The 27,618-nt window shown below is 47.1% G+C and overlaps 1 protein-coding gene across 3 annotated transcripts; it reads right to left on the bottom strand.

Annotated features, from left to right (window-relative positions):
- Positions 1–137: 137 nt before the first annotated feature.
- Positions 138–27,618, bottom strand: Awh (LIM/homeobox protein arrowhead). Of its 3 annotated transcripts, none has more exons than XM_046611693.2 (6): positions 27,257–27,618; positions 6,864–7,138; positions 2,258–2,475; positions 1,902–2,150; positions 1,668–1,838; positions 138–1,385 (listed from the first exon to the last, which is right to left on the bottom strand). In XM_046611693.2, exons 2-6 carry the CDS (start codon positions 7,034–7,036, stop codon positions 1,318–1,320), a joined length of 879 nt encoding a protein of 292 aa, XP_046467649.1. In that variant the 5' UTR covers positions 7,037–7,138; positions 27,257–27,618; the 3' UTR covers positions 138–1,317. The 3 variants fall into 3 exon arrangements, with proteins under 3 accessions (XP_046467649.1, XP_046467648.1, XP_046467647.1); XM_046611692.2 differs by lacking the exon at positions 27,257–27,618 and adding an exon at positions 18,977–19,310; XM_046611691.2 differs by lacking the exon at positions 27,257–27,618 and adding an exon at positions 11,532–11,756.

Here is a 27,618-nt window from a genome sequence, read left to right as displayed (position 1 = left end):
GCTCACCTTTTGCAGATCGATATCGTTGCACGCATTCGTGCGTCGTTTTTGAACCACATAAAAGAAGTATAAAGTCGCACAAATCATTTATAAGTTATAGTCTGTTTAACATTTCAATGTATCATTTATTATATACCTATTGTACATGATTATTAATAGTTTATATTTTCCTCAGTTGATTTATTTTACAATATTTACATGAAATTTTCAATCTTCTTATAATTGGGCTAGTCCGTATAATATGTATGTATGTACTCGTATACGGCCTGCTATTTATGTATATACACCGAAAATTTACATATATAGATGAATTTCTACACAGGTATATACAATAACGGCAGGCGGAATAATTGGTACTTCAAATCTAATTCGCCGATTAATTTATTGTAATTTCCTATTTTTTTCTTAGTATATATGTACAGACCTTTTTCAGGCAAGGTGGGAGCCCGAGATTTTTAATGCAATTGCATCAGTGCCGCGTACCTAACTACGCCAGTTACGTACTCTAGAACGTATCGTAATAATGACGCAATTGTACATTTGAATACGTACAGCGGCGACCATAAATAAATACTTTATCGTGAGCAGTGCGACTGTGGCGCGAACACGGATTCAAAGTGTATTGTGATTATTATTATTATTGTTGTTGTTGTTTTTGTTACTATTATCATTATTATTATTACTTTTGTTAATACTACTTCTACATGTCGATCTTGGATCTTGTTCTCTCCTCATATTACTTTCGAATTTGAATAATATACATATTATTATAGGTAGTAGTACGTACTTGTGTACCAGCGCGATATTTTCACGCGTATATTTCTATATCGTAATATACCGTATACAGGAGTGAATTATTAGAGGCGTTAAAGCTACCCACCAACAGGAATAAAATTCCCCCAGGCTTGAGATTCGATCGAGTGAACCGTATTATACGATAGAGCAAGCTGCAGAACTTGTAACAATCCCTACGAAAGCTATGCTATTATAAATATTCGCAGTATTCGCGTATACAAAACTATTCTACTGTAACAGAATCAATATCTTCTCAATAAATAACGATTAAAAATCTTTCTAGATTTTTTTAATAATAATAATCGTCGTTATTATTATTACTATAATATATCGGCAGGATTCGATGTATGGGTAAAATTTATCGATATACCCATCGCGCGTATACGCACGTTATTATACACATTCACGCAACACATTTTACATACACGCGAGATTTCTTCTGAAACTGTTCTCAGTTATATTTACAGAAACTTTCTTACCAGTTGTCAAGATTTGCCATTATCAGCCTCTCGTGCCACCAGCTCAGACCTCGTTTGGCATCGAAAGCATCATCGAGTCTTGAGATAGCTCGTCCATTGACTGCTCCGAACCTGCGAAGTGAAATTAAAAACATTCACCAGGTGGAGATGGTCCCTTCCAACTGGCTAGCAAAGTCACTGGATTATTTCTCGATCATTTGGATTATCCAGCTCATCAAGATCTCTGATGAATTTACAAAACTCCCAGAAACGGTGAAACCCTGATTAATTTCACATTATCCTTTTCCGTAACTTGGCGATTTGCGATAAGAATGAATTTCGTTCGAAGAGAATGTGTCTAAGTAATTACGAAGTTGATAAACTTCGTGAAACTGCTTTCCTAGAAACTCGTACCGTGATTGTGGTAAAGGGAAGGCGTCGGGCTTTTACAGGTAGCCGGGCTGAGCTGTGGCTGTTGACTGAGCTGATGCTGCTGATGCTGAAAGGAGTAGGTCAAGTGGAGGTTGATGTGTCTTCCGAAATCGCCAGTGGCCGGTGACACGGAATTCGGAGGTGACTGATGAACTGCAAGAAAGTAAAGCGAACGAAACAATCTAAAATATTTGAGTCCGGCGCGAGCCAACTCACCGTGCTGACCCTTCAGCTTCCCCGTGTGCAAATGCTTCTTCTGCCGTGCTCTGGAGTTCTGGAACCATACTTGGGTCACTCTCTTGCTGAGTCCAGTGACGTGGGCTATCCTCTCGAGGTCCTGACCGTCAGGGTTGCTGTCCAGCTGGAAATTGGCTTGAAGGACCGATAGCTGCTCCTCGGTGAAGGTTGTCCGCACCCTCTTGGCCTTGTTGCCACCCTTGTGTCCGCTCTCCGAGTCGCCACCCTCTGCAATAGCATCCACTGGATTCTAGGCCTCGAAATCGATTATGATAATGACTGCAGTCAGTCAATTGACACTGGAACACCTGCGATTCGAAGTCCTCATTGCTCACCGTCGGACGAGGTGTTGTTGCCTTCGACGACGTCCAGGTAGTGCGCCTTGCAGAGAAGCCTCGCGTCTAGGAGCGCAAATTGTTCACCAGTCGAAAGTTGTCTCGAACACGCGTCGCAGGCGAAACAAGCCAGGTGATAAACTCGTTCTCTAGCTCTCCGAACCCAGTCACCAGCACCGACACTACGCCCACACTTGGCACACTTGGCTCCAAAAGCCCTGGCAGAAAAATAAAGAGAGAAAGAAAATGTCACGATGCTAGAACCTGAGGTGAATAAATTTTTAGTTCCAAATCGTTACTCCCCGAATTGAGTCCGACCTGAAGCGGTTTCCAAATTCCCAAAATACCAAAACTATACGTTCGGTATTTAAGGGAAATTATTTTCAAAGAGAAGAAACTATTATTGTTATGATTCATTTCTGTACAGGCTTTTTAAATTATTAGCGGAATCAACCATAGAAAAAAATAAATGTCTACGTAGTTGTATAACTCATCGATACTGACTGCGTGAATTCACAGTTCTTAACTTGAATTTTTGTCGCAGGTTTTGAGTTGCGACCGGATACGTATTTATAATAACGACACTTTCCGCCTATGCAAAGTTCGATAGTCGTTGTAACACGCACGTCGCGGAATATTTCTCCGATCAACTAAAATCCACCCTCGGCTCGGCAGCGAAGCTGCATCCGAGTCTAATGAATGTATCAATGCACTTCGAGTTGCGTTCCAACCTGCACTCACACCCGGTCGTTATATCGGGCAGCCTCGTCCCCGTGTACGGACACGGCTGAGGTGGAGTGTAGGGGAGTCGGGTACGGCGTGCGGCTATATCTCTCGGATAAGACTGTATAAAGAAAGCAGCGAAACGGACAGACAGACATACGAACGGATAAATAACGCTAAAGCGTAAGAGACGGTGTTTATTGCAGCAGCACCGTTTCCCAGTGGCGTCCTCCTCGGGATAATACATATTTACTCAGCTCCGGATGAGTCCGCGAAGTTAGCCAGCACCGAAGTGACACCTTTGTTCTTCAAGACTCACGACCGTGCGTTAGTCATTGGTGATATTTTTTCAGTCGCCTCAAAGTCGGCGATGATTCAACAGCGTTTCAAAAGCGCGCTACGACGAGCAGACACGATCGTTATTTTTCTGCAAGACTGTTGATTCGCTTGACGCGTGAATCGCACCCGGTCCAATTTTCGTGCGATCCACATACCGCGGGTTCTTTCCGCGCTCGAGATTTCTCCGTTTCTGTATTCCATGGTCAGGTCACCACCGGTTACGCTTTTGTAAACGGTAGTCGTGTCCGGCGCACGGGAACAAGACACACGCACGCAGCCCAGACTCTCCCGGGTCCAGATGAATGGGGTGCAGCCTGTCGCCAGCAGGGCCGAAGCTCGCCGGGGGCACCGCTGCCCGGAGGGTAATTAAACAACTAGCGACCATTAGCCGATTATCATATTCATGAACATGGAAAGTGCATCCCAGAGATCGGCGTTCATCCATCCTGAACCGCGGGTCTGCGGCTCCTGCGACGCGGAGCGCGGATCCAGCGACGGAAGGGCATATCCATAGGAAGCTCGACGGGACCGAGAAACCGAGAAGCCACGCGACTACTTTGGTGGCCAAGCCTAGCCCGCCCTGATCAAACTCAGCGATACGCGCCTCGCCGGTCCCAGTCCAAACCGAATTAAAAGACCGCTGCGACATCAGCTCCAAACGACGGAGTGACCTCTGCGTATTCATTCAGCATCCCGGCCGTGAGGATGGTGCGGTTACCTGCTCGAGCCTGGAATGCCGCTTTCCTGTTTCTCGCACGTGGTGAAAAGCCCCGAACGCAAATTCCGTCTGGTGAAGATTCAATCCAGACTCGCGGCCGGAGTGTGAGGGATAAACGGTTCCAAAATTGAGAGGTAAAAGTGAGTCACTTTCGGCGTATCGGGTCAGAAGAGTTTTTTCGATTGCTTAAAGGGAGGCTCGATTCAAGAACCGTACGCGCAAAGGGCTTAGCTAACTTTAGCCAGGATATTTACCCCGTCTGAGGAGTGTCTGAATGGCATTCTGCCTGATACATGACGCGAGCAAAGCTGACCGCCGACCACGGACTAATCCTCGAGGGTACCCTATTGTTTCTGTTATTTTACCGGAGCTTAGCCACGCCTATAATATCTCTAACTAGATAAAGCCGAACGGTTGACTGGCTTCGGAAGGGATTTGAATGTTGAATAAGATGTCTTGCCAAGGCGATTGTTCCCGAGCACAGTGAGCAGCACAAATCTCCCGAGCAGTATTACGGTCTCACTGACATGCAGCCGCGCTTCGTTGTGAATCCACTTACTCGTATACGCGGACAAATCCCGGATTTGTGAAGTCACGAAAAATTCCATAATATGCGGAACTGCATCGATCGTATACTTGTTCGTTCCCATTTACATGTATCGAAATCGCGTATCCTGGTAAAAAGGTCCTTTGCAGTCTATTCACAGAGCGTTAATCTCCCTGGATATTCATTTTGATTCACGCACCAACTGGTATAAGTAAGTTGTGGGTGAAAACCTGCAGCATCATCGCGATCATCATCATCGTCAAAACTACTGAAAGTACGAGATGGGTTTTAAAATTACGTAGCAGATACCGTCGTCCTGTTTCTACGTACAGTTGTATGGACCTCCCGGGCGCATTTCCTGTTTCTAATCCTCCGTAGTCTGCGCAGCTATGCAGTGGAGTCTACCTCCCTGTTTAACACCAGCACTATAAACGCACGTCCTGTAAACTCTTTGCTCTGGCACCGTTTGCAGGTTCAAAAGGTGCAAGAAACACGCATCCTCGACGTCGCGACGGGCCATGAATCACAATCCTCGTGACACCTTGGCATCGTTGAATGCCGAAGCTGGAGCTACGAATGCGCGAGGAAGGATTTCATCGTTAAAATTTACCGAGCGTTGAAAAGTTATTGACACGTCAGTCAAATCACACGCGTTCTTATGCTCAAAATGTTCGGTCGCGCGTAACACGAGTTTAGTCAGTACGGTTGCGGATTATAGTTAAAACGACAATGCTTCATAACAGTATATGAGCGTATCCCGCACAGTCGGTTTTATTCTCCTGGCAAGTTTTCCGTAAACCTCGGAGGTAATATGCAAAGCTGATTACATTTAATATTTACACACTTTAGCGCAAACGGCTAAGCAAAGTATCTAGGTATGCGATCTGCGCCTTTGTAATTTACAGCGTATTAATCCAGCGTAACCAGCTCTTGGTGGCCGAATGATTGATGGACCAGAGGCCTGCAGCGACTCACGCCTTGTGTATATTCCTGCGGCATATAAAGGTGTGCGCATACACATCTGACGTACGGATATTCACACCTGTTATACCGAACCATCACCTTTTATTTTTTTGTCCGAACGCACGCTGTCGAAGAGCTAGGCGCGTTTATATTCCTGGCCTTGTCTCTGCGCTATTATAATGAGAAGCTGGAACGATTATCCTTTATTTTTATTCCGTTTCAGTGGAGTCGGCGAATGAGACGCCTCACAGAGTTTACACAGGCTTCGAAGAATTCGTGACTAGAAAAATTCTATACCCTTCGTTACGTGTCGGTCGGCGGGGGTCGAACAACAGTGGAGACACTGTCGTAGATGAGGAATTACAAAACGATCGTGTACAAGTTCTTCGTCGAAAACGCTTTCCATGTTTTCTACACTCGCAAGGATCGTAGAAAGGACCCGAGGAAAGTTCGGCGCACCGTACGCGTATATCTATCTTCACGAACATTAATGACTTGCAGTTACACCGAGACCATCTTGACCCTTCAATCCCGCACGAGCCTTCCGACGTTTCACTCCGAAACATGTATCCTGCAACCTTGGTCGCTGATTCCGTGCTCAGCAATACGAGCTGCGCGATTAGATACAATAGAACGCAGTAACGTACCATCCGATATCTACCGATGTACCGTCCAAACTGATTGACAGTTGGATAAACACGCGTTAGGAGTCCGCATGCCAAGCCAAGTGACCGGCGTCCATACGGCGCTGCGTCAAATTCATGCGTAGAAAGACGGCGTGCAGGGCAAACGTTACAACAATATCGTACATTATCTACTCCGCGCTCGTTCTCTCTCTCTCTCTCTCTCTCTCTCTCTCTCTCTCTCTCTTTCCTGTGAACGTGTCAGAGCGCAGGATATCTCTGTATACTTTTCTCCGCGTGCAACGTGAAACCCGTAAGTGCACGGTCACGGTAACAGATGCACCACGGCACTGGTTACGACCGAAAGTCACCCGAAGTTGCATTGTTGTGTTGTGATAGCCTGGCTCTGGCCCCAGCCGCTCTCTGGTACCAAAGTCGTGGCCTCGGAGCGAACAACCACCCATTGTCCACCTCAAGCGACTCTGACACGCACTGCACTGGTGGACGCACTCTACTCGTGCATCCATCCCGCCCTCCGTACGCGCAGTGTTCAAAAGGATATTCCTAGACAAAATTCTTCCAAGCCAAATCCTCAGGTTCCATTGAGCTGGTCTCAAAAATCTGTAATAGTTCTAGGACATCCCCAACACACCGAGACTCCCAATCGTATTATCAGCGCTCTTCGAAACTCACATGGCGTAGTCGTGCCTGCAGTAGAGCCGCATGCCTCGCAAAAAACAAGAGTGCTGATCGTGGAGAGGCCTGGCACAGGCGCAGCACCTGAGACAACGCGAGTGCCAAGTTCGCCCTCCCACGCAGAGGACCGTTCGCTCCCGGACCCGGTCGCCGCAGCCTCCGCACTCCATCGTCGCAGTCCCCGTAGGTATCTCGGTGCCAACCCCCGTCGGTGGTGCCGCATTCTGTCCAGCCCCCGTGCTGACTTCCGCGGCGACATCCTCCACCTCCGTCTGAAAGCAAAGAATATCCGTGTCATATCAGGGGAACTTTGTTGTTGCGGTCATTTCAGCAATTCTTACAATTTTTCGTTCCATGGTTTAGCTACAGAATACAATACACGAACGGAGTTGAAGCGACTTCATCAGACCGTGCACCGCTTTCCACTTCCCGGGGGAATTTCATTTTGATATTTGCAAAATAACGAGGAGCAAAACTGCAGCCACTCGAGGCTGCGGATGTAAATGTGGTTGGTCTCGCCTGTCGACAGGGTGCTGTGTCCTCGCAACTGAAACAACGTTTACGGGAACTTGGAACACGTGCCCGATATGCGTACACGAACGTACACCGTCCGCAAATACTGCTGGAATTGACCGCCACCTACGATTATACCTATATAACGTAGTCTCTTCACCATGTAGGGACTCCGCACTCTGAGGTGCTAATGAGGAGCCGATCACGCGTTACTGTGGGCGTTTCGACAACACTTATAGGTTCGCAAAGTATACCTTGCCTGCGGACTAGGGGGAGCTCTGCGCTACGCAGCGAGAATGGGAAAAAACGTGCTAAAAGTACCTAAGTGTTAGGGTTTTCAAAGCAGAAACTTACCGGTGTTTCAGAAAGCGATGGATTCCGTATCCAGGATTATCTCGTATCAAATTTTCATGGACATGTATTAAAAACAAAAATACACATGAATTTGACGATAAATCGAGTTTGGAGGAATTTTGCAAACAAGATCCGTCCAAATCGCGACACGCAATACTCAAAGTATTCGCCCGTATATTCTTAGAGCGATCCTGTCTCCCGGTGTGCAGAGTTAGGTGCAAAATTTGTTCTATCTTTAGCGTGTGCGCGCGCGCGCGCGCGTTCAAAAATAAAAGGAGTACGAAGAAAAAGTTGAGAAAAAAGGAACTCTTTTTCGCGTTGGAATGATTTAGGGAAGCGACCGTGGCCGCGTGTTCATAATGCCAGATCGGCTATTGCCATTAATTATCGCCGCAGCAACGTTTCGTATAGACGGGAATTCTTACCGTAGGAGGATCCACCTCGCGCTATATATGCCACATACCTCGAGATAAAGAAAGAAATAACCGCCGCCAACAAAAGCAAAGCCTTCGCTAGTCGACGATCGTACCGCGTTGGAAAACGGCCACTAACGGTGACGTACGATCACCCCGCAAACGTAACAACCGCGGTCGGGTAATGGCGCGGAAACGACCCGCACACACGCCCCGCAGGAAGCATTGTGAACCGGGAGAAAACCTTTCGAATAACACTCGCCGGTTGATCGATTCCCGTTCCGGTCAATCTGTTCCAACAAATTCATCCCCTCATCAGCGGTCTTCACTACGATGGTGGTGAAAGGGTGCTGTTATAGGTAACACCGGTTCTCGAAGTGTCCATCGGCATGCCAAAAAATGGTAGCGGTCTCGGCTTCGGAATGCCGCAGTAGCCTCTTGGACCTGGGACCGATCTTCATCGGGGAAAACCCCGTAACTGATGGAAATGCGATTTGGCGTCTAACCCTGGCGCACCATTATTTTCGAGGCATCGCGTTGCGACGAGCAGCTGGTCGCTCGGTCGATCCATGGACCGGGAGGTTGTCGTTGTAAGTATACACGCGCGCCCATGTACCACCATACATAATGTACGTAGTTGGCACCCCGTGGCGAGCGACACTGTCGCTAACACAACCGCAGCCCGTCCACGGCAGCTCTCTTTTTCATCCCCCGGTTGCAGTTATAAGCTACCCCCTCCCTTACTTCCCTCACATCGTCCCCCACACCAAGGATTGGCGGTATGGAAGTGTTCGCCGCTTGTCGCGCACCCTGACATACTCGACTTATACGCGTCGGACCCGCACATCGCTTGACCATCCAGGCACTGCAGATTTTAGGATAACGCAGCCGTTGCTCTGTATTATTCGAGATTGACTCCCGTCTGTCGATCGCCGATCGGTTCTTAACGACTTTGGACTCGGACCGTACGTCGTGGATCCGCGAAATGCGGTTCATCGGGATCGACGCGTCAGATGTACTTCTGGTAGTGGATAAAAATTAATGGTACTGCCAGTGTTCCTTCGTGCGGCACTCCGACTCGGTAAGCGGTTCCACGCCCAAGTCAGACCCTGAGATGCGTGCACACAGCGCAGAGCCGTGAAGGTGTGAGTAATTGTGAGCGTGTCTGCTGCTCCAATACAGCGTTTCTTGTTCGAGTTGTTTGATCGTCCATGAGAGGGGCGTGTCGAATGTCACGCGCAAAAGCTCGGTAAGGCTGCAGGGCCCGGGGCCACCTCGAGACCGGAGTAATTGATCGTCCCAAGGGATTGACACGGTGTGTACAACGAAAACAAAATCGTCTGGAGGATCATTTCACGAGCGAGGAGCCAAGGGGAGAGGATGGGATGGGATGGGATTTTTCGTTTTTCATTTTCCCCAGGGTCAAGGGTCGCCGAGACCGCGTGGTAGAATGTTGCAACATTCAATATGGCGGACGTCCGGTTCGGTTAATGGATACTTACTATACAGTGGCAGCGGGGTCGATCAACGAGAGTTACGCAACGTTTTAATCGTTTTTTACAACCTTTAAAACGGTTCTCGGGTAAAACTCATTTCGTGGGAAATTAAAGAAGACTCGCTTAAATACATGAAAAATCCGAGTTCAAAGCCGCAAAGCGGAATTCTCAACCTATCTCTCCACTAGGTCCTTTCAATCGGTGGTATAAAAAATGATCCGACCGAAGAGGCATGATCGGTCCAGGATTAATCGTCCTTTGAAGGAGGACCAAAACCTGGAGGATGCATGCCTGATGCTCGCCACGGCAAACGGCGATAAACATTAAAAAAGAAAAAGAACAAATCACGGCCGACGAATGACTGAACATTTTTCCGAATCAATTTTTCAAGTTTTTCATTGGATGATCAGGCGGATTTCGACGTATGCGACGAGGCACGGGGTGATTCGACGACTTATCTGCAACCAGGCGACGCGCGAAACAAGCCACGATTAGAATGTCGGACAGTCACACCGAGCGGTGCAAAAAAAGAAAGTATACATAGATAAACAAATGAGTTCGAGTTTGCAGAACAAACCGCCTGCTCTACGGGGACTCGGGGCGCGAGGCCAATAAAAAATTTGAAAAATGACTCCGAGGTGCGAACCCGCGGCCTTCCATTGTGCTTGGCAGGTACGTTGAGCGCGTATTGCGTTCGTGTAAGCCGATGCGCACGGAAGCGCAGTCGAGAACACATGCGTGCGTGTGATCCGACATGGAGAGGATATGCGGAATGGCGGATCTGACGTTCCGCGGTGTAACTTCACGCCCTTACCGTGTCACGACCACGAATGGTACGTGCAGGGGATGGATTCTGAACAAGGGGGGCTGGCACCGCCACTCGGATATATAATATTATAATGGTATTATGTTCCTAACTCTCGTGTAAGGCTATTGTGCCGATGGTTCCGCTGCAGGGTGACGTATGGTTAACCACCAAGCCATAAGCGATCCGTGTACCAGCCAAATGTTCACACGTTCACCCGGTTCATTTACACTTCCTTCGCGCGTCATCGCGCAGAGAGCAACTTTCGGTATCGTGCCCCGCGTTATTGGCTGACGAGTAGGTGCGTTCACGCTAGACTCGGTCAACTTTTAGTTACAATTTTACAGCGATTATGCGATACGGAGTAATATGCGTTGCTCGCGGTTGCCGATGCGGTGAACACTGATCATTTATCTGTAATCGGCTTAAGCTCGCAAGCAGGAACCGGGATTTGCATTCGGTAATACAAAATTAGTTGAACCGGTTCAACCGATTTAAAATACCGGTTTTCTGTTTTCATTTTCAAAACCTGCGATTTATTTTCAAGCAAAACAAAAATTCGTATAATGATATTCGTAACTCGATTTTATTTAATTACTGTAATTATTATGTCATGAGATCAACGCACGCTATGATTTGATAATATTTCTTTTTAATAGTTTCGGATGAAAATCCAGTTTTGATACGACAGATCGAATTTCAACCACGTGCGTTTGTCGGTTAAATGTTTCTGGTAAATGTGCGTAATAAATATGTATTTTTTGCGACGTAGAAAAAGCACTGAAATGCTATTCAGCTTCCGAAATTTAATTTAGATGACTACTTCGAAATATCGTAATTTATTCTACACGCTTGAAGATTTTGTTTACTTATTCATTTTAGATCGAATTCAAGATAAAAAGATACTGCCATACTAACAGCATTTATTGTCGTTAAATATCCCGCAACTATTTATCGACGACGGTGTAATCGATATAAAATGGTAAAATTACGGATCTGCAGCGGCAACGAAATAAATAAATAAAACATTGAGAGACTGTGAAAACGTCGATTAACAAATTATGTAAGAATATTTTCAACCCACCTGGGCGACGTGTTGACGATACACGGAAAGTTGCATAACACGTTACGCGCTGCACACCGATACCGCTTAGAATCCATAATCCTGGTAATTGATCCTGGCGGACGCTGCAGTACGCTTACAAGGCTGCGGTGATTACACAGAATCGGATGGAAGTGGACAGAGGGAGAAGACGTAACCGTGTGTACGCGGGTAAAATTTTTCATAATAGTACACGGCTGCACAGAGCGTATAAAGAGAGCTAGACGGGGTTGAGCGCGAGGACGACGTCGGGGTCGTAAAGTGGAGGATTAGGCCCGTTTCGGCTATTAGTGTAAAATATGCTTTTTCATATCAGAGATCCATGATAAAATGTCCCATAGATCGGTATAACAGGTTTGTGCTCACACCTACCTAGGCAGAGCTCTCCGCCTCACCGGGTCGCCCGTAATGTATTACACCGTTCGCTATCGACTCGAATAAAAAGTAGAAAAAATAAGATAGGAAAAGAAGGAAAAAAATATTGTATTAAAATACGACTCCGGCTCCGTACGGACCGCTTGACCGCACCGAAGACCGACGACTTCCAAGCCCACTGACCACTGCTCGATGGCCACTGACCGGCAGCGCGCGGGCCGACAGACAGATGGGCCGAAAGATCCGTTCGTGGCTGCTGATGTTGGTGCTGGTGCCGGTGCCGCTAACTCGTCGTCAGCTCGCGACGAGGATTAAAATTTCGTCGATTACTCGAGCAGCTGTATACCCACTGTGTACAAGCGAAGACACTGCGTCGACTGTTTTACAATTCATATGTTATTATGTTGTCAACGTATTGAAATTTATATTTGGAAACGCCGTATATGGCCACTTAAACCCGTATTACCTTCGTGCTTATCTACTATTCGAAACGGGCGCCGCGTACGTAGCTCGATTCTCGTTTACCTTTACTGCTGCAATCAAGGAAAATCGACGACCTCTTCAAACTGTACGCACCTACACCAGACGTCACGTTACGAGCTTTCGGCACGGTGAATCCGACCGGCTGGATATTGTGCGCTCGAAGCGGTGTTTTCGGAAAATTTTCCAAATGCCAATCTTGAAATCGCGAGCGATATTCACGAGGCGTAACCCAATTCAACGTTCGACATTGATCCGACTCGATAATGTCTTGGAGAAGAGAGAGCATTGCGCCATCGTTGCACTCGACGAGTCGTTCCAAGTTCAAGACACATCTCCGATTTCACTAAGTCGTCGTCGATCGTCGATGTGTACACAGTCTTGCAGAGCTGACGGAGTATTAGATCGTGCAGTAAGTTGTTGAACCTGAAATCGGATCATTACATTATTAGAAACCAATGGTTGTACAGTCGAAATCCCATTCTTCGTTTCAAGTGGTTACGGCTTCGGTTTTCAAAAGTCGGTATGAGTTTCAAGGCTGAAAGCCGCGCGCCGGGGGGTCCTTCAGGGGTCCTCGGAGGCCCGACCGGGGCCTCACGGTCCTGCCTCCTGGCTGCCGTACTCCCGTAGTGTCTGTGACACCGAGGCCCATCCATTGAAACCGATACCTATACTTTACAAGTTTCCCAGCGTAAGACCCCAGCCCCGTTCCGACTCCGTCTGCCTATTGACGAAAGCAGACCGGGTACAAAATATCCATAAAGGTATCCTCCGGGTTCGCAGCGGTGAGTGACGGGGCCCCGAGTCAGGCCCTGCGGGGCCCGCCGTCCATTTCTTTCGCATCTTAGGCCCAGGTGACAACCTGACAAAGTGGGCCCCCTCCGGATCCTCGAAAGTCAATGCCCATCGGTCCATTCTCTCCGTAGGGCATGGAAAAATGCCCACAAAACAGTGGGCCAGTTTGTTGTCTCTGTGTGCAGAGAGAACGAGCGAATGATAGGTTGTGCACCGTGCGCGTTAAAACTTGGCCTCTTCGACGCCGTTTGCCCGGGTTTTTCACCATTGTCACGGGTGTCTATAAACTTGAAAAGCGAATAGACGGCACGAGCCTCTATCCGCCTCTTCACGCCTTCGCAGAAATCTTCAGCTGCGTGGTGAATTTCTCGCGTGGAACTTCGGGACTGGATATACATGCCGGAGAAGTAACGCCGCAGAACCCGAGGAGGACAATGCGAATGATGCAGTGGTTCGGCCGTTTCAAGAGCCGAGACTCCGGCCGACTGTTGCCACTTGAAATCCATTTAAATCGCTATCCGATTTTCGTTCTCTCCTTTGTCAGACGCGCGGGTTAACGCCATTGTCACGATTAATAGATACCTACGATGTAGGTACACGAGCATCGACCACAACCACCTCGCGACTTACACCCGCCGACACTTTTCCAAGCCCCGGCATCATCGCCCCCCCACCGCACAATGGAACCCCGGGGGTACCGGGTTCTGCGGCTCTGCGGCTTTGCGGCTTTGCGGATTACTGCCACTTCACGGTTCACTCCGAATCTTGCGCGGAGTATCCCTCTACGGTACCCTCATAGAGCGAGTGCGCGTTGTCGTGCCTCGCACATGGAGGGACCCCTTTTTGGGGGGTAGCTCAGGGGCCGCGATACTGCGGGATAATCCGCGAAGAAAGGAGACTCGTTATATAGTACCCGTGTGTCGTGTCAAACTTCCAATTCTCGCAAGTGGGTCACGCCTAAGAGCCCGAATTAGCCCGAGCTCGTTACAACGTCATCTCTCCGATCAAGCTGATCAAGCATCGATGCTATACTGTATTTGCTCGATCAGAGACAATTAAGAAACCAGGCGCGCCGATTATTATACGCCAAGAGTTTCAGCTGCATGGTTTATGGATATTGTCATTTCCATTTAAGTCGTTATATAGGTACCGCCATCTTTGTCGCCAAAACATGAGAGTCTTCGCGTATCGAAACTAAGGTTGATACTTGCAATTTCAAATGCTCGGCCATCTACGTCGATTAATAATTTCGTAGAACAATCGTCCGAATAGCGAAAAGAACGATTATTAATAGAAAGCGTTTGCGGTATAAGGAGGGTCAGTTGGACCCCTCCTAGGTATTCTAGACAATTCTACAAATATCCGAGCAGCCGAGGCTCGACCAAGACTCCATCGTTGGTCTGACATATTTGCGGAGAACTTTCGTCATGATATGTGTGAAGCGGAATCGAGTTGGGGGTCGAGATCACGGCGTAAGCGCAAAATCGTGTTACATTGTTGGAGAAATTAGGAACATGCAGTTATACGATTCCGAGGATTTGCAGCGAGTAGTTTCGCGTTTAGCTAACGTCTCGGCGAAGGCGTTGGTACGATGTCGTAGAAGCTGTTAGTATATTAACCGCATGGAGATACCCGTATCCGTACATCGTAACTCAGGATGATCCCCGCTAACTCGAGCGCGAGTTATCTTACTAACTCAGATCCCTTGCCGCATACGTTGTATACTTCATAGGTATAGTACACGAGTATTATACGAATCTTAACGCGGTATAGTCTAAATTGAGATTCGGCTGATTCGTTTACGCAGAGATTTTCCCCTTCGGAAGTGAGGAGAGTTGTTATTCTTTTGTTTCTTCTGGTATTGCTTACCAAACCCGCGGAAAGACTTGGAAAGATGTATTTTCAATTTGAAAATATACACCGCAGGCGAGTTCCAGCGTGTGTCGAGGAATGGAAAAAGAATGAAGGAAAGAGAGAATACAAGAAAGGAAAGAAGGAGACGAGTCAACCTCTGCTTATTTATGATCGTTCTCCGGGGTTCCTAGATTCTCGTCTAGCCGCTTTGCAGCTATGGCCCACATTGGAAAGTTCTTACCGCAGTACGCGGCATCTGAAAGAGAACTGACTAGAGTTGGCGGCAAGCCTTGCGGCCGGAGCCTCAAGTGTGTGTAGTTTAAAAGATAAGCAAACCATCGGATGGCTCACTAAAAGATCCCGAGAACAGGGAAGCCCTTGGTGAACCGGCCGCACGGCAGTAACTTCGGTGGAAATATCGGAACGAAAGGTTACTCCTATACGATGTAGATTTATGTGTATAGGTGTACACGGGCGCGTACATGTATATGTGTATATACATACACGTATGAGAAATGAAATGAAGTGAATTGAAGTGAAGTGAAGTGAAGTGAAAGGGTTCTCGAACAGACAAAGCTCGGTAGATAAATAAACACGTACTTTCAACCAAGGCGCTGAAGAGCTCCACCTGCTCAGAGCGATCTCTGATCCAGGAATGCTTATCATGCCTTCATCTCCGCCTCGCACCTCATCTCCAACTTTGGCTGGGTATAAAAACGTGCCGCCGTTACATACGGTCTACACTTCGCATTATTAATGCGCGTATCGGTCTCGCGCCAAAGAGCTGAGAAAAATGCTACGCGAGACGAGACGAACAGTGTTCGCCTCCTTTCAATGAAGTCCATTTAAAAATTATCTTTGCTCGGCTTGGACTTCAACTACCGCACGCATTCGGTACATGCAATTCCAATGTTTCCGATTAACGACGCAGGTTTTATAAGGATGCTTGGTTTGTGCAACGCAACGTGCGCACACGCGGCACATTATATACCCTTTATGCAGATATGTATAAAGAATTATCGAGAAGCTGGCATCGCCATAAATAAAGAAGTTGCAGCAAGTGAACGGGTCGTGTTAGATGTTACATGTATACCTACATACGTACAAACATGCATACATACGTATAACGTGCAGATGTATGTATGAAAGAGCTGGCTGCCTGCAGATATAATGCGTAGTCAACAATTTGTCCGAGTGTTACACGCCGCTGTTGTTTACAAATCACCGACTGTTAATCAGCGAGTTTACAGTTGATAGCTTCCGTGGCTGTCACACTTACCAGCTGCAGCAACAGCGTACGAAAGATTTTCGTTCCCATGTAAAAAGAATCGGATGGAAGATCAGGCGCCACCAATTACGAAGTATAAACTTTATAACCGAGTGTTTGGAACCGTTTTTTTCCACTTTTATTTTCATTTTCTTTTTTCCTTTTTTATTTATTTTTTTTTACAAGCAGCAGGTAGGAACATCAAAACACCAGCGAGATGTTTTTTACTTTCGTCCAAGATGTCGTCAGAGCTATTTGCAATCACCCTCCAACACCGCCTATTATAAACTCCAATTCGTATCACACGCGTATACGAATTCATCCAACAGGATATAGGAGTAGGCGTTAAATTCCGGTCAAGGTTTTGAAATTCTAATTGTAAGCTAACTTGCACGAGCTTCACAAATATCGCAGCCCGCGTGTAGGTATACCTAATTGATTTCGAAACACATGGATAAGCATAGACCATGATGTTACATATTTGCGTAACAACGGAAGCCCGGCGTCGATCACAACAACGGCTTCGGTCCGGATGACGTCTTTGCTTCGATCAGATCGGCCCGCGTCGACCCGACCGTCACTTACCAAGGGATTTAAATCGCTCTTCGGGTACGAACTCCTCTTGATCCGGACCGAGGTACGATCGCATCTCGCCCACACCGTAAGTTCCTCCAGTCCTACCCGATTTAAGAACCCCGCGACAGCTGCGACGCGGTTCTGCAGTCCTGAACGACCCACGCGAAATCTGTTCTTTAGGGCGCCGGGCGGCCCTTCGGGTCGCGGCCACGGCGTTCCGCGGAATTAAGAATGATGTACAACGTGTGTGGTCCAGTAAATTCCTCGTACGAAGCGCAAAATGGCGCTCCCTGATCCAAAGTTATGGTTTTTCTCTCGCGAGTTGGCGCGTTGCGCCGCTGAAACGCAGCGACGGTTCTTGAAAATCTGAAACCGTGCCTCGTATTCCGCGATCGTGAACCGCAGACCAAGAAACCTTCAACCCTTCGTACGACTCATTTGCGAGTGGGTAGAGAAGGTGACGTTGTGAATGGATTGTTCACAGGTTTAAATTCCTGGATATCCTGTCTCCCTGATTTTCTCTTTTTCTTCCCTCTCTCTTATTCACGCAGCAGCAAAGCTACTCTTCCAAATCCAATGCGGCCAGTTGTTATCTGTCACCTATAACGTGAACCTATAGCGATGAAACAGTTGCGCCGTGTCAGGATATCACGGGATTCAAACAAGAAAAATAATTCGTTATTCCTTGCACCGGAAATACTGACACCCCGGCTGTTCAAGTGTGCGTGGTAGGAAACGGGAGACTTTGTTGCGTGATGAGAGAATGACAGATACATTATACGTATAGTCGAGCACTTACAATAGCTACGATTACACTCAAGAAAATCTAGGGTACAAATCTCACTTTGCAACATAGGAGTCTCCAAAAGTGCGAGTGATTTTTGAGCATTCTTTTGATCAGGCAAATTGATTCCAAAGATAACGCTTGCAAAAAGAAATGGGGTTGTATGGAGTTTTTGACTGGGCAGGTAGACCTTGATAAGTTACGGTCTAAATTCTTGGCATGCAAATAATGACAGAGTGAGAAATTATCGTGTTTTTTTATGAACATTATGAGGACGAGGCAACAACGAAATGTAAATAAAAATGATTCACTCGTCTGTATGAGCTCTAGTCTACTGTAAGTATTCCCTGTCCCATTCCTTTGAAGTAAAACGAAATGACATTTGTTTATTCCTCAACTCGCGAATCAAACAATCTGAACACTGTCTATAGCCGAATAAACATTTGAATCGAATGAGTATGCTGACGGTTAGAAAACCTCGCTTAAAAGCGTTCTACGTAACTTATGCGCAACGCTGATATTCGCCTAACTCGCCCTACGGTGAGAGAAACATATTAGATGCGTCTATACTCATACTCATGTGCCGCATGTACATTGCATTATGTAAAGCTTGGATGATTCGCCGCGACGTTTGATTGACAGTTCGACGAGACAATCAAATGATCCGACGTGCCTATAATCCCCGGCATTATTGCCCCATAACAACACGCCTTGTAAACCTTCGGCTCTTTTATTTTTAATCAGTGTCTTGTGCTTCTGCAATTTTAATACATGTATATTGCACAGTCACTGTCGCAATATCATTATAATCGCATCGCAGAAGCTCCACTCGTTGTATAAACATTCCCGCGAAATATTTATGACTGGTTTTACAGTCAGCTTATAAGAATTCTCCACACCTTGCAACTTTCTGCAATTTCTCCATCAGCGCGCAAAGGTCTTTATAGGCGTTAGTTGTTATAATTTACAATTAAAATGGGTACCTGCGGCTACGCTCTGATAGCGTTGCCGTGTAAACAAACGATAACACTCGTCGTTATCATGACTCGGTGCATTAATTAGAGTCACAATATTTTTCCTCGTCCCACGTATCCAGACCTTGGCATGCAAGTGGGTGAGACGATAATATTTGGCACGTGTATAGGTGTGAAGACATTTTCTTTCGCAATAAAAATGGTGTTAAAATTCAGGCGCCAATTGGTCAGTTCGAACGATCTCGTCGCGATCAAGACGATCGTCAACGAGCTGGCCAATCGCGGAGGGAGTAGGATGATCCGGTGACTTTCGACAAATTACCTTCATGTCGGTCAATCCTGTTGCAGGCAGGAAGCCGGAAGCACGTCCCTTGTAAACTGGCCCAACTTGTGGTCCCAACCGGGACTTCGGATCGGCACTAACGATCACCGAACTCGTTGAGTTCGAATGGCGCTCCGCGATCGCGTAAACGTTGGCAAAAGATCCTCTCCGAGGCGAGGCGAGGTCCCGAGTATCCGGCGCGCACTAGGAGTCGGCTAGACCGAAGGAGATGTTATAAGCTTCACGAGGTCGGCGAAGCCCCCGGAGCCCCGAAGAGACAAGTTTTCACTGTTAAGCCCCGGCGCGGCGCTCCGACGATCTTGTTGCTCGGTTTTCAGAGTCCTGAATCGGGGATGCCGAATCTCTGATTCCGTCGGAAGGCCCCCTCGAGCATCGCGGCCAGGAGCGTATCGATTGCCTCCCGGTCACAACGAGGCCCCGCCCATCGGCACCGGATTGGCCGGCTGTGGCCCCGCCCAGTTTTCCGATTCCTGATCGCGATTGGCGCCGGCTTCGCCGCACGCAGCCTCCGCAACGAGCCAATACTTTTCCGTCCGAAGGTAAACCCGGCTGCAGTCGGGTTGGTCGACTTCGAACAGCGGCTACGACGAGCCGAGAATACGGACGATAAAAGAGGCAGTGAATCGTCGACGCCGATCTCCGTGGAGCTACGTCTCGATTTTACTCGGCGCTACTTATTTTTCGAACGGAGTAAACTTTTTACTCCGCGAAGGGGGGCGTGGCCGTTGGTGTCGGGGCGGGGCCGATGGGCGGAGCGTTTTCTTCGCACGATTTCCCTTTTTCGCTCGTTTTTAGATGCGCTCTGTATTTACGCATGTATACGTGCAGCGTTGTTTTTAGCCGGCTATAGCCGTGTAGGTATGTATACCCTCGGGCGCTGCCACACTTTCTATTGTTTATTCGCTGCTGATTTTACCAGCCCCTTCGGGGAGACTCGAATAAGGAGTTAGTTTCGTAGGTGATTCGAATACTTATCGAATGTTCTCTCGTGCTCTGCAAACAATCGAACCCCTCGAGGATAACTCCCGGTTTTCTCCGCTTCTCGATCTTTGATACACGGGTATGGGTATCATTTTACAGACGTAGATATACGTCGTCGCGAATCACCCGCGTCGCGATATCAACCGGACATGGAAAATGCGAGTTCAACAAAATTTCAGCAAATATGTGACGAGGGTAAATACGCCCAGGAGTATGGACGGTAGGAAAGAAAATCGTTTTTAATGTAGGTACGGAAGCGACGGCGATAAGCCGGGAACCGAGTTGACGACCGATCGCAGAAGAAGAAGAAGGACCAGCGGCACGAGGTCGACCGAATCCACGGGTTATACCTGAGTTGCCAATGCGGCCCGTCATTAAAATTATTTATGGTGAAATAAGAATCTCTCCGGTCCTTAAGTTTCTTTCAGACGTCGCTGAGACTCGAGCCGTATAGCCGACAAGGTGATCGAGACACTTGCTTTTCGCAGTTCTATGACGCGCACCCTGCGTCTTCTGCAAGCGGTCATCGTGACATAAATTACTACATCGTGATAGATGACCTTGATTTGCGACATTGGGACATTCGCGAATATTTGATCCACGAGTAGCGCATCGTTGCAAATAGTAAGCTAACACGCAATATTTCTCAGCGATAGAAGATGCAACTCGCATATATGTGGAACTGCAGGGAGTGATTCGCAAGCCTGAATGTAGGAAATTAAAATTCGGTAAGTCGTTATTACCGGCCGCCATGCGCAACGAGATCGAGAGGATGTTGACACCGTGCTGATAAGTATAAAATCTTCGCGGCAGCGGATGAGCGGCGTCCGTTTAAAAAACGGTTCTACCCGGCACGAAGAAGAGATAGATGTCCTTGTTGTTGTTCCCGCTGACGTTGTTTGGGAGAAAGAACTCCGCCCTCTCTATCAAGCCTCAGAAGAGACCAGAATGCGGGCCTCCCACTTCATTGGAGTGATAAATGTTGCTCGATGGTGCTATTATCTCCCCTGAGAGAAGAACCCTCGTACCTTGTGCAGGGTGCAACCCTTGCCGCCCGAGCACCGAACTCGGTCTTTCACTCCCTGCCCTCCAGATGCCGAAAAATCTGTAAACAGTCGATCCGAGAGCGGTCTGAAGAGTCGCGTTGCACAAGCCTGACCAGATTTCTCACCTAGTGCGTTTCTTCATTGACTCGTCACGCGTGTGGTCTCTGCGCATTATCGCACGGGCTGTTGTCGATGGGAGATCACAACGTCGGATCATCGACTGCAGGTTTCGGAACGATGCGCGGAGATGGATGTGAAAATTTATGGCTGTCCGGTAGTCGGGCGGTGCGGTTAATAAACGCAATAGCGATACGTTTACGCGTATCCATCACGTAATTATCGTGGCCGAGGCGCAACCTGCTAGCGGTATCCGAAGTGGTAGTGAGGCCATGCGCGAGGCCAGCACGGGGCAAGATGAAGAGGTAACGCTCTAGGGGGTGTGTGTGAAAAAATAAGTAACCAAGAGGAAACGCAGCTGGGGGTCATGACGCCCGGGCCTTTCGTAATTCGTTGCCCAAACACCCGGCCGCAATCGTCGATGGGCCACCTAGCCCGGGCGTCCTAGCTCCGGGGCCTCTTATTCCGATCCACGAAGCCTGCCTGCAGGATATCCATGTAGCTGATGTAGCATAACGCGTGTATGTCTGCGTATACATCCGAGAACCTTTAATAAGCGCACGTCGCATTACAACGGCTAAGATTAATCGATTCGAATTTGTCAAACGTCTTTTCGACTATCGGTCGGATATAGGTAACGTTTTCAACATTCAACTCCGAGGTGTCCAAACTTTTATTTTCAAAGAAACCGCATTTTTACATTGATGGGTTATAGACCGCAAAGTTCCTGGTATCGATTCCTTACGGATCGTGAACACCATTCTCGTCTGTTGGAATCTCTGTCATTATTATTGTCCTTTGAACGTTAATATTTCATACCGTCGAATCTGATGAATAATTCGATTTGTTCTTTTTCTCATACGTATAACGTTCACTTAGCAAAAATTCTGCACGCATTATGTTTTTCCGCCAATCGATTTCCGTAGTATCTCTCCTCTTGTAAACAAAAAAAAAAAAGAAACGCTTCAAGAAAGACTTTAACCGCCACGTGAAAAGGTTCCAATCAATTCCCTGCCGAGTTTCGAGCCCTCCTCAAGGTCTGACAATCACGCAGGGGTAGGTGCGGTGTAAAGTGGAGGATATTGTTCGCCCTCGATTGTCCCGCGTTTAAACTGAACCACCAAATTGGCAGTGACAAGTGCAGCCGCACGTCTAGTTCACCCCCCCCCCCCCACCCCAGCAGTAATATCGAGTACGATGCGTGCACGTCCGTCGGGGGTTGCTGCGGCTGAGACCTCCCATAGATTTAACGTTGTAATTTGTTTGATACGTCTATTCACCGTTCCCCGATCTCATCTGCGTTGTATCATCACGAGCCGAGATAAGATCTGTCCGTTCATCCAACGACGACACGTGATCCTCCGGCTGCAGCCTCAGGTCTGCGGTGACCGCGTGTCCGGTCAACCAGAACCAATTATAAAACGAACGGAAGACGTGTCACTCAAAATATTTTTAACGTCTCGGGTTGAGGTATCGTCAACCCGAAGTCCGAAGATTGTGTCAAAATCACTTCTCGACGATAAGAAATGCTCCTCCGCGGGTTCATTCTCCGGTGATCAAAATATGTCCGATTGAAAAAAGAGAAAGACGATCTGCCGAATTCTTACCCTCCAAGAACCAGTGATGTCCTGAGAAAATGTAATCGATTGCTCATTGTACTCTACATTACCTATACATTACTGGAGTACGCTCCACGTTGTGATCTTTGGGTGAAGAAGAATTAGCCAAAGATCGTGTTTGCCTTGCGTACAAACTGAAAATGTGAGAAGAAACCGAAAGACAAACAAAATATGAAAGGGCTACAGTGACGCTTTCGCCCGACAACGACGATACACATACGGCGATCGATGGATCCACCGTGAGACTTTCGGTGATCAGTAACAAATCTCCAATACTTAATGCTCGTGCCTGGTTGAAACCTGGTACATACAAGGGTACACATTCACGCGTTACACGAAGTGTAAGAGATACATCCACCTGTATACACACAGACGGGTCGGTATCACCCACACGTTTCATCACGACTCTACGCGCTATGCGTGTGCGCGTGCGGGAGAGAAGAGTAAAGAAATAAAAGATCAAAAATATAAAAAGAAAAAAAAAGCGCAAGCGCTGAAGGATGTTTCGAACGTTCATTATTCACAGTCGCCGGCGAATAAATAATTGACCTAACCCAACCCAACCCAACCGGCGCGAGACGAGCGGCGAACACAATGCCTCGGGTAGATCTCATCCGCGGCTCTACTGACCAACCTTTTGCCTTTTTTGTGTCTTCGTACCTACTGCAGGACGACCCGTGCAGGACTCGCGAGAAGCCTCGGTCAACCGAGGCTATCCGACGACCTCCGCAGGTCCTCCTGCTCGCATGCGTAGAGTTCCAGGTTCGTAGCTGGCCCATTGGGTGTGTCGAGGTGTACCGGGATGAAGCGAGCGAGAGGACGCAACAATGTAACACGGAGATGCAAGGTGCTGCGAGCACGGGAAGGATCATTATTTCCAAGGATGATCGGTAGATTTGATTCACTGCCGTATGTCCAACTTTCGATACATCACCCGGCCGCGGTTAAAGGGAGCTCGTTTTCCTCCACCGCGAGACTTCGTTCCTCGGATCTTCTTCTTTCGCCGTTGCGTCCGTACGCATACCGGCACGGCCCACTGATAATAATTAGAGGCATTTGTGATGATGGCACGGCTCTGTGTACCCTCGATGCTGGCCCTACGTCTATAATATTGAGCCGGTAGTTCCATTGTGCGTCGTCCTCCTCCAGGACAAGATGAAATATTACGTGCTCATAGTTTCTTGGCCGTTGACGATCGCCGAGGTGCGGGCGAGATTTCAACTCCGTTTCACCGACGCCGAATTATTGTACTTTCATACGCGTGCGTTACTGTATTTATCCTAGTTACACTCGATTGTTTGTCAAACTTATACGACTGCGAACAAATTTGTGGTCTGTGGCTTGTTTTATCGAAAGTATAAATGTTTTCTGGAAGTAACCTTCGCGAGACTGAAAATTCTCGGCAACAAGTTCAAACATTGAAAACAGCACTGAATTACGTATACCAACAGTCCAACAGATCGACTATTTCCTAAAGTAATGATAACCATGCACCGCCTGGTATCTGTTGCGTACACATAAAATTTGTCAAAGATACCTGATGTCAGAAGCTAATATTTTTCAACGTTCCGTCCGGCACGGGTATTAATTATAATTGAACTGTTTTTATTCTATTTTCTCATCGCGCAGCTCACCGACTACCGAGGTTGAACATCTTTTCGGATCTCTGATAGGTTGAGTTAAGCTCTTCGTAAATCTTGTCCGTACACGCATCGTACACCAATAAGACTGCATATATATATGACTATAGCTGGCACCGAAAATCTATAAAAGAGCCTCCATAAAACAGGCTCCGAGGTGGCCTTGTCCGATCCTAGATTTACGCGTATTAAAGGAAAATTAAAATATTAATAAGGCTCTTAATGGGGGTCTATCCTCACCTCTCCTTATCCATGCACGCCATACATACCCACCCGCGCTGGCTGCGGCACAAACGGTGTATGATGTACGTACCAATACACCTGCGGAGAGCTCCCAAAAAAGTGCTCCTCCTCCGATGCCGAAGAGACCTCGTTACCCCGTGGCCCACTGAAAAAGCCGCCACAGTCCGAAGCCGTAAATATCAAGCAAAATATATTCTCATTATTATTGCTGTTGTTATTATTATTATTCCGATATTATAGCTGATAATATATGATATTCTCTTCCCGTCAGTCCCAGACTTCGAAACGACCCGGTGCACATGCATGTTATACCGCAGTCACCCCCTTCCATACATGCTACTGATCTCTTGCCCCTACTTTCGCACGTAATTATTGAATGACGTTCATTTATCGCTTACGAAATTATTATTCTTTTTTAGTTTTATCATCCGACAGCGTTTTTCAGGTACCTACTCTGAATCTGTGAATTGGTGCAGAAAATGATGAGACAACCATTTCTAAACTTGAGAGTAATGGATGCTGAACAGTTCTCGGAGTGTTTCCCCCGTTTTCCAGAACAGACTTTTATGAAAGCTGTATACCTTGTGTCACTGCTTAACATAAATAGTTACTCTATAAGAACGTTACGTAAACTATGAATTCGATTAAAAACTGTAGATTAGCCATTCGTTTTACAGTGTTCATCGATATTTCGCTGAGTCGTGAATCTGTGCAAGTATTATAATTGCCGAACAGCGAAGCCATGCACATTTCCTACCCGAGTATATGGTAGTATATATAATGAATCAGGGAAGATTTATGCCCCATTTGTCACTTACGCAATCATATTTTATACGACCCTCACAGCGGTCGGTTGTGAATTTTGCCACGAAGTTTTTAAGCAGCGCGTCAGCTCACGCACAAGTGGCAGCGTTTCGTTTGATCCATGCTGAGGTAAAAATCGAATTTAAATATAATAATTACCTACAAGCTGTCGCAACGCGAACCTGCGGTCCATCCATCGGCGTACTCGATCTTCTCGAAGGTTCGTTTTAAAATCGATTCGATTAACCTAACATCGCTAAGCCCATCAGGCGTTAATTATTTTAATTATTGAATATATAATACCGCGTCTATCGTCCCGCCCCACCCCAGAAATAAACGATAGGTGGGTACCTACTGGCTAAGCTAGATCGTGAAAGGGTGGCCTAGGCGTCGTTAATCTCGCGCATCGATAAACGGCCTCATCGGTGTCATGTTCCATCTGATACCTTATATTCCCAATTTCGTTCGTGTACGAGAGGATGGTTTCGCCACGCCATCGAGGATGAGACGATGAGATGCTCGGCCTCGCGGATCATTTGAATTTTAATGCGGCAATTAAAATATGTTAAACAGCTTCTTAATACCGACGTGACGCGGGCCCCGCAGTATTTTATATTTAACGTGAAACCGTAACTCGGTCCGTCGGCGGTGCTGCCGGTGGTGCAGTTATTATATCTCTTCGATTCATAATTTATCGTCGACGTCCGCAGGTTACTGGCTGCGGGAATCCGGACAGCGTTCCTCTTCGACGGTTCGATACCGCTGCAGCATCTCTCTCGGACCTCATCGCCCGCTGCTTCGGCCGCGGAAGCCCCCGTTTCGAATAACACGCGAACGATATTCTCCAACTCCTCGGAGTTTTGGACCCCCGGGATCCTTCCCAGGGATGCGGGATTGGAGCAGAGACGCGACTCTTAGTGGGCAACGACGGAGTCTTCGCCCTGAGAAAAGCTACAGACGTAACGCAGCCTGATCAAACCTCCCGATGTCACGCATGACTCAAAAGTTTTCTCCTTTCTAAGAGAGAAACTGCACCGCGTCCTCCGCTGCGTTGCGTGACAAAAAGATCCTTACGGACAAAGGATTAGTCACCACGCTTGCAGCCTCCGCGTCAGGGTTTGTTTGCGCGTCGTCTGGGTCCTCTTCCCTCGGGATTAGCATCCTCCGCGTCTTCGAGCCGTGAGAAGATTTATTCTCTCCTTTTTTTTTGTATTTTATTAATTATAACATAACTTTGCCTCCGCCTCTGGAATAATAAACGTATATCCAGTATAGGAAACGATTTTTAATGAGAGCTCTGCTTTCGTATCTCGAATAGATCGTTCTCGCACGCGTGTCAATCTTTGCGGTGAGTTAGTCATCCGCGTTGAGAGATGTGAAGTAGAAGAATTTCTTTGCGTCAGACGCTGTACTGAGAAAAATTTCATTTGTTACCGTAACTAGAAAAACTCAATAAAACACGTATCGTTAAAAAAACTGTTTGAATATTGTTGGAATTACGAAATACGAGTTACGCGTAACCATTTTGCGCTACTGCCGATCCTTTTTTGGTTATTGCAACGCAAAATCAGTTTCTAAGGTTTACTCTACTTTTTTAGTTGAACAAGACTTTAACGTCAATTTATCGTTGCACAAGCATTAAACTTGCGCAACGGTTACAAGAAAAATATAGCAACAGTGATCGTAATGAGAAAGAATAGTAACGGATACTAGACTTTCCGATAACAGCTAGAAAACTAATTTTCATTTTCTACCTAGAACTATATTTTTCGATTTAAAAATTTCTCTACGGTGTATTTTCATACTTACGATATTACGGGAAACTTTTTGATGGGATGCTATACAGTTTTAGTTGCGGCGAAACTCGTAATGTTCCTTCCGTATTCCTGATTTGTTTATTTGCCGTAATCAATGACAGGTTGGAGTTGCGGGATGATGAGTCTGTAAAAGTGCAACGCAAGTAGTTAGTGTGGTTCTATGTGAAATTGACTCCTATAAAAGCCATAAGCCAATCAAGCTCAGGCCCTACAATTATCGTTAGTAGAAACAGCGATTGCCTGAAGGGTAGGTTTAGAGGTTGAAAATTGCAGAAGCAATGGCCCCGAAGCACGGTATGCCACGTGCAAAAACACGACGTACGCGATCCGTAATATTCCTCCGAGATATCAAGT

Source organism: Neodiprion pinetum, chromosome 2 (assembly GCF_021155775.2).
Source record: "Neodiprion pinetum isolate iyNeoPine1 chromosome 2, iyNeoPine1.2, whole genome shotgun sequence".
NCBI classification, from domain to species: domain Eukaryota; kingdom Metazoa; phylum Arthropoda; class Insecta; order Hymenoptera; family Diprionidae; genus Neodiprion; species Neodiprion pinetum.
The sequence above is the reverse complement of the archived record's forward strand: the minus strand, read 5'-3'. Positions and strand labels throughout refer to the sequence as shown.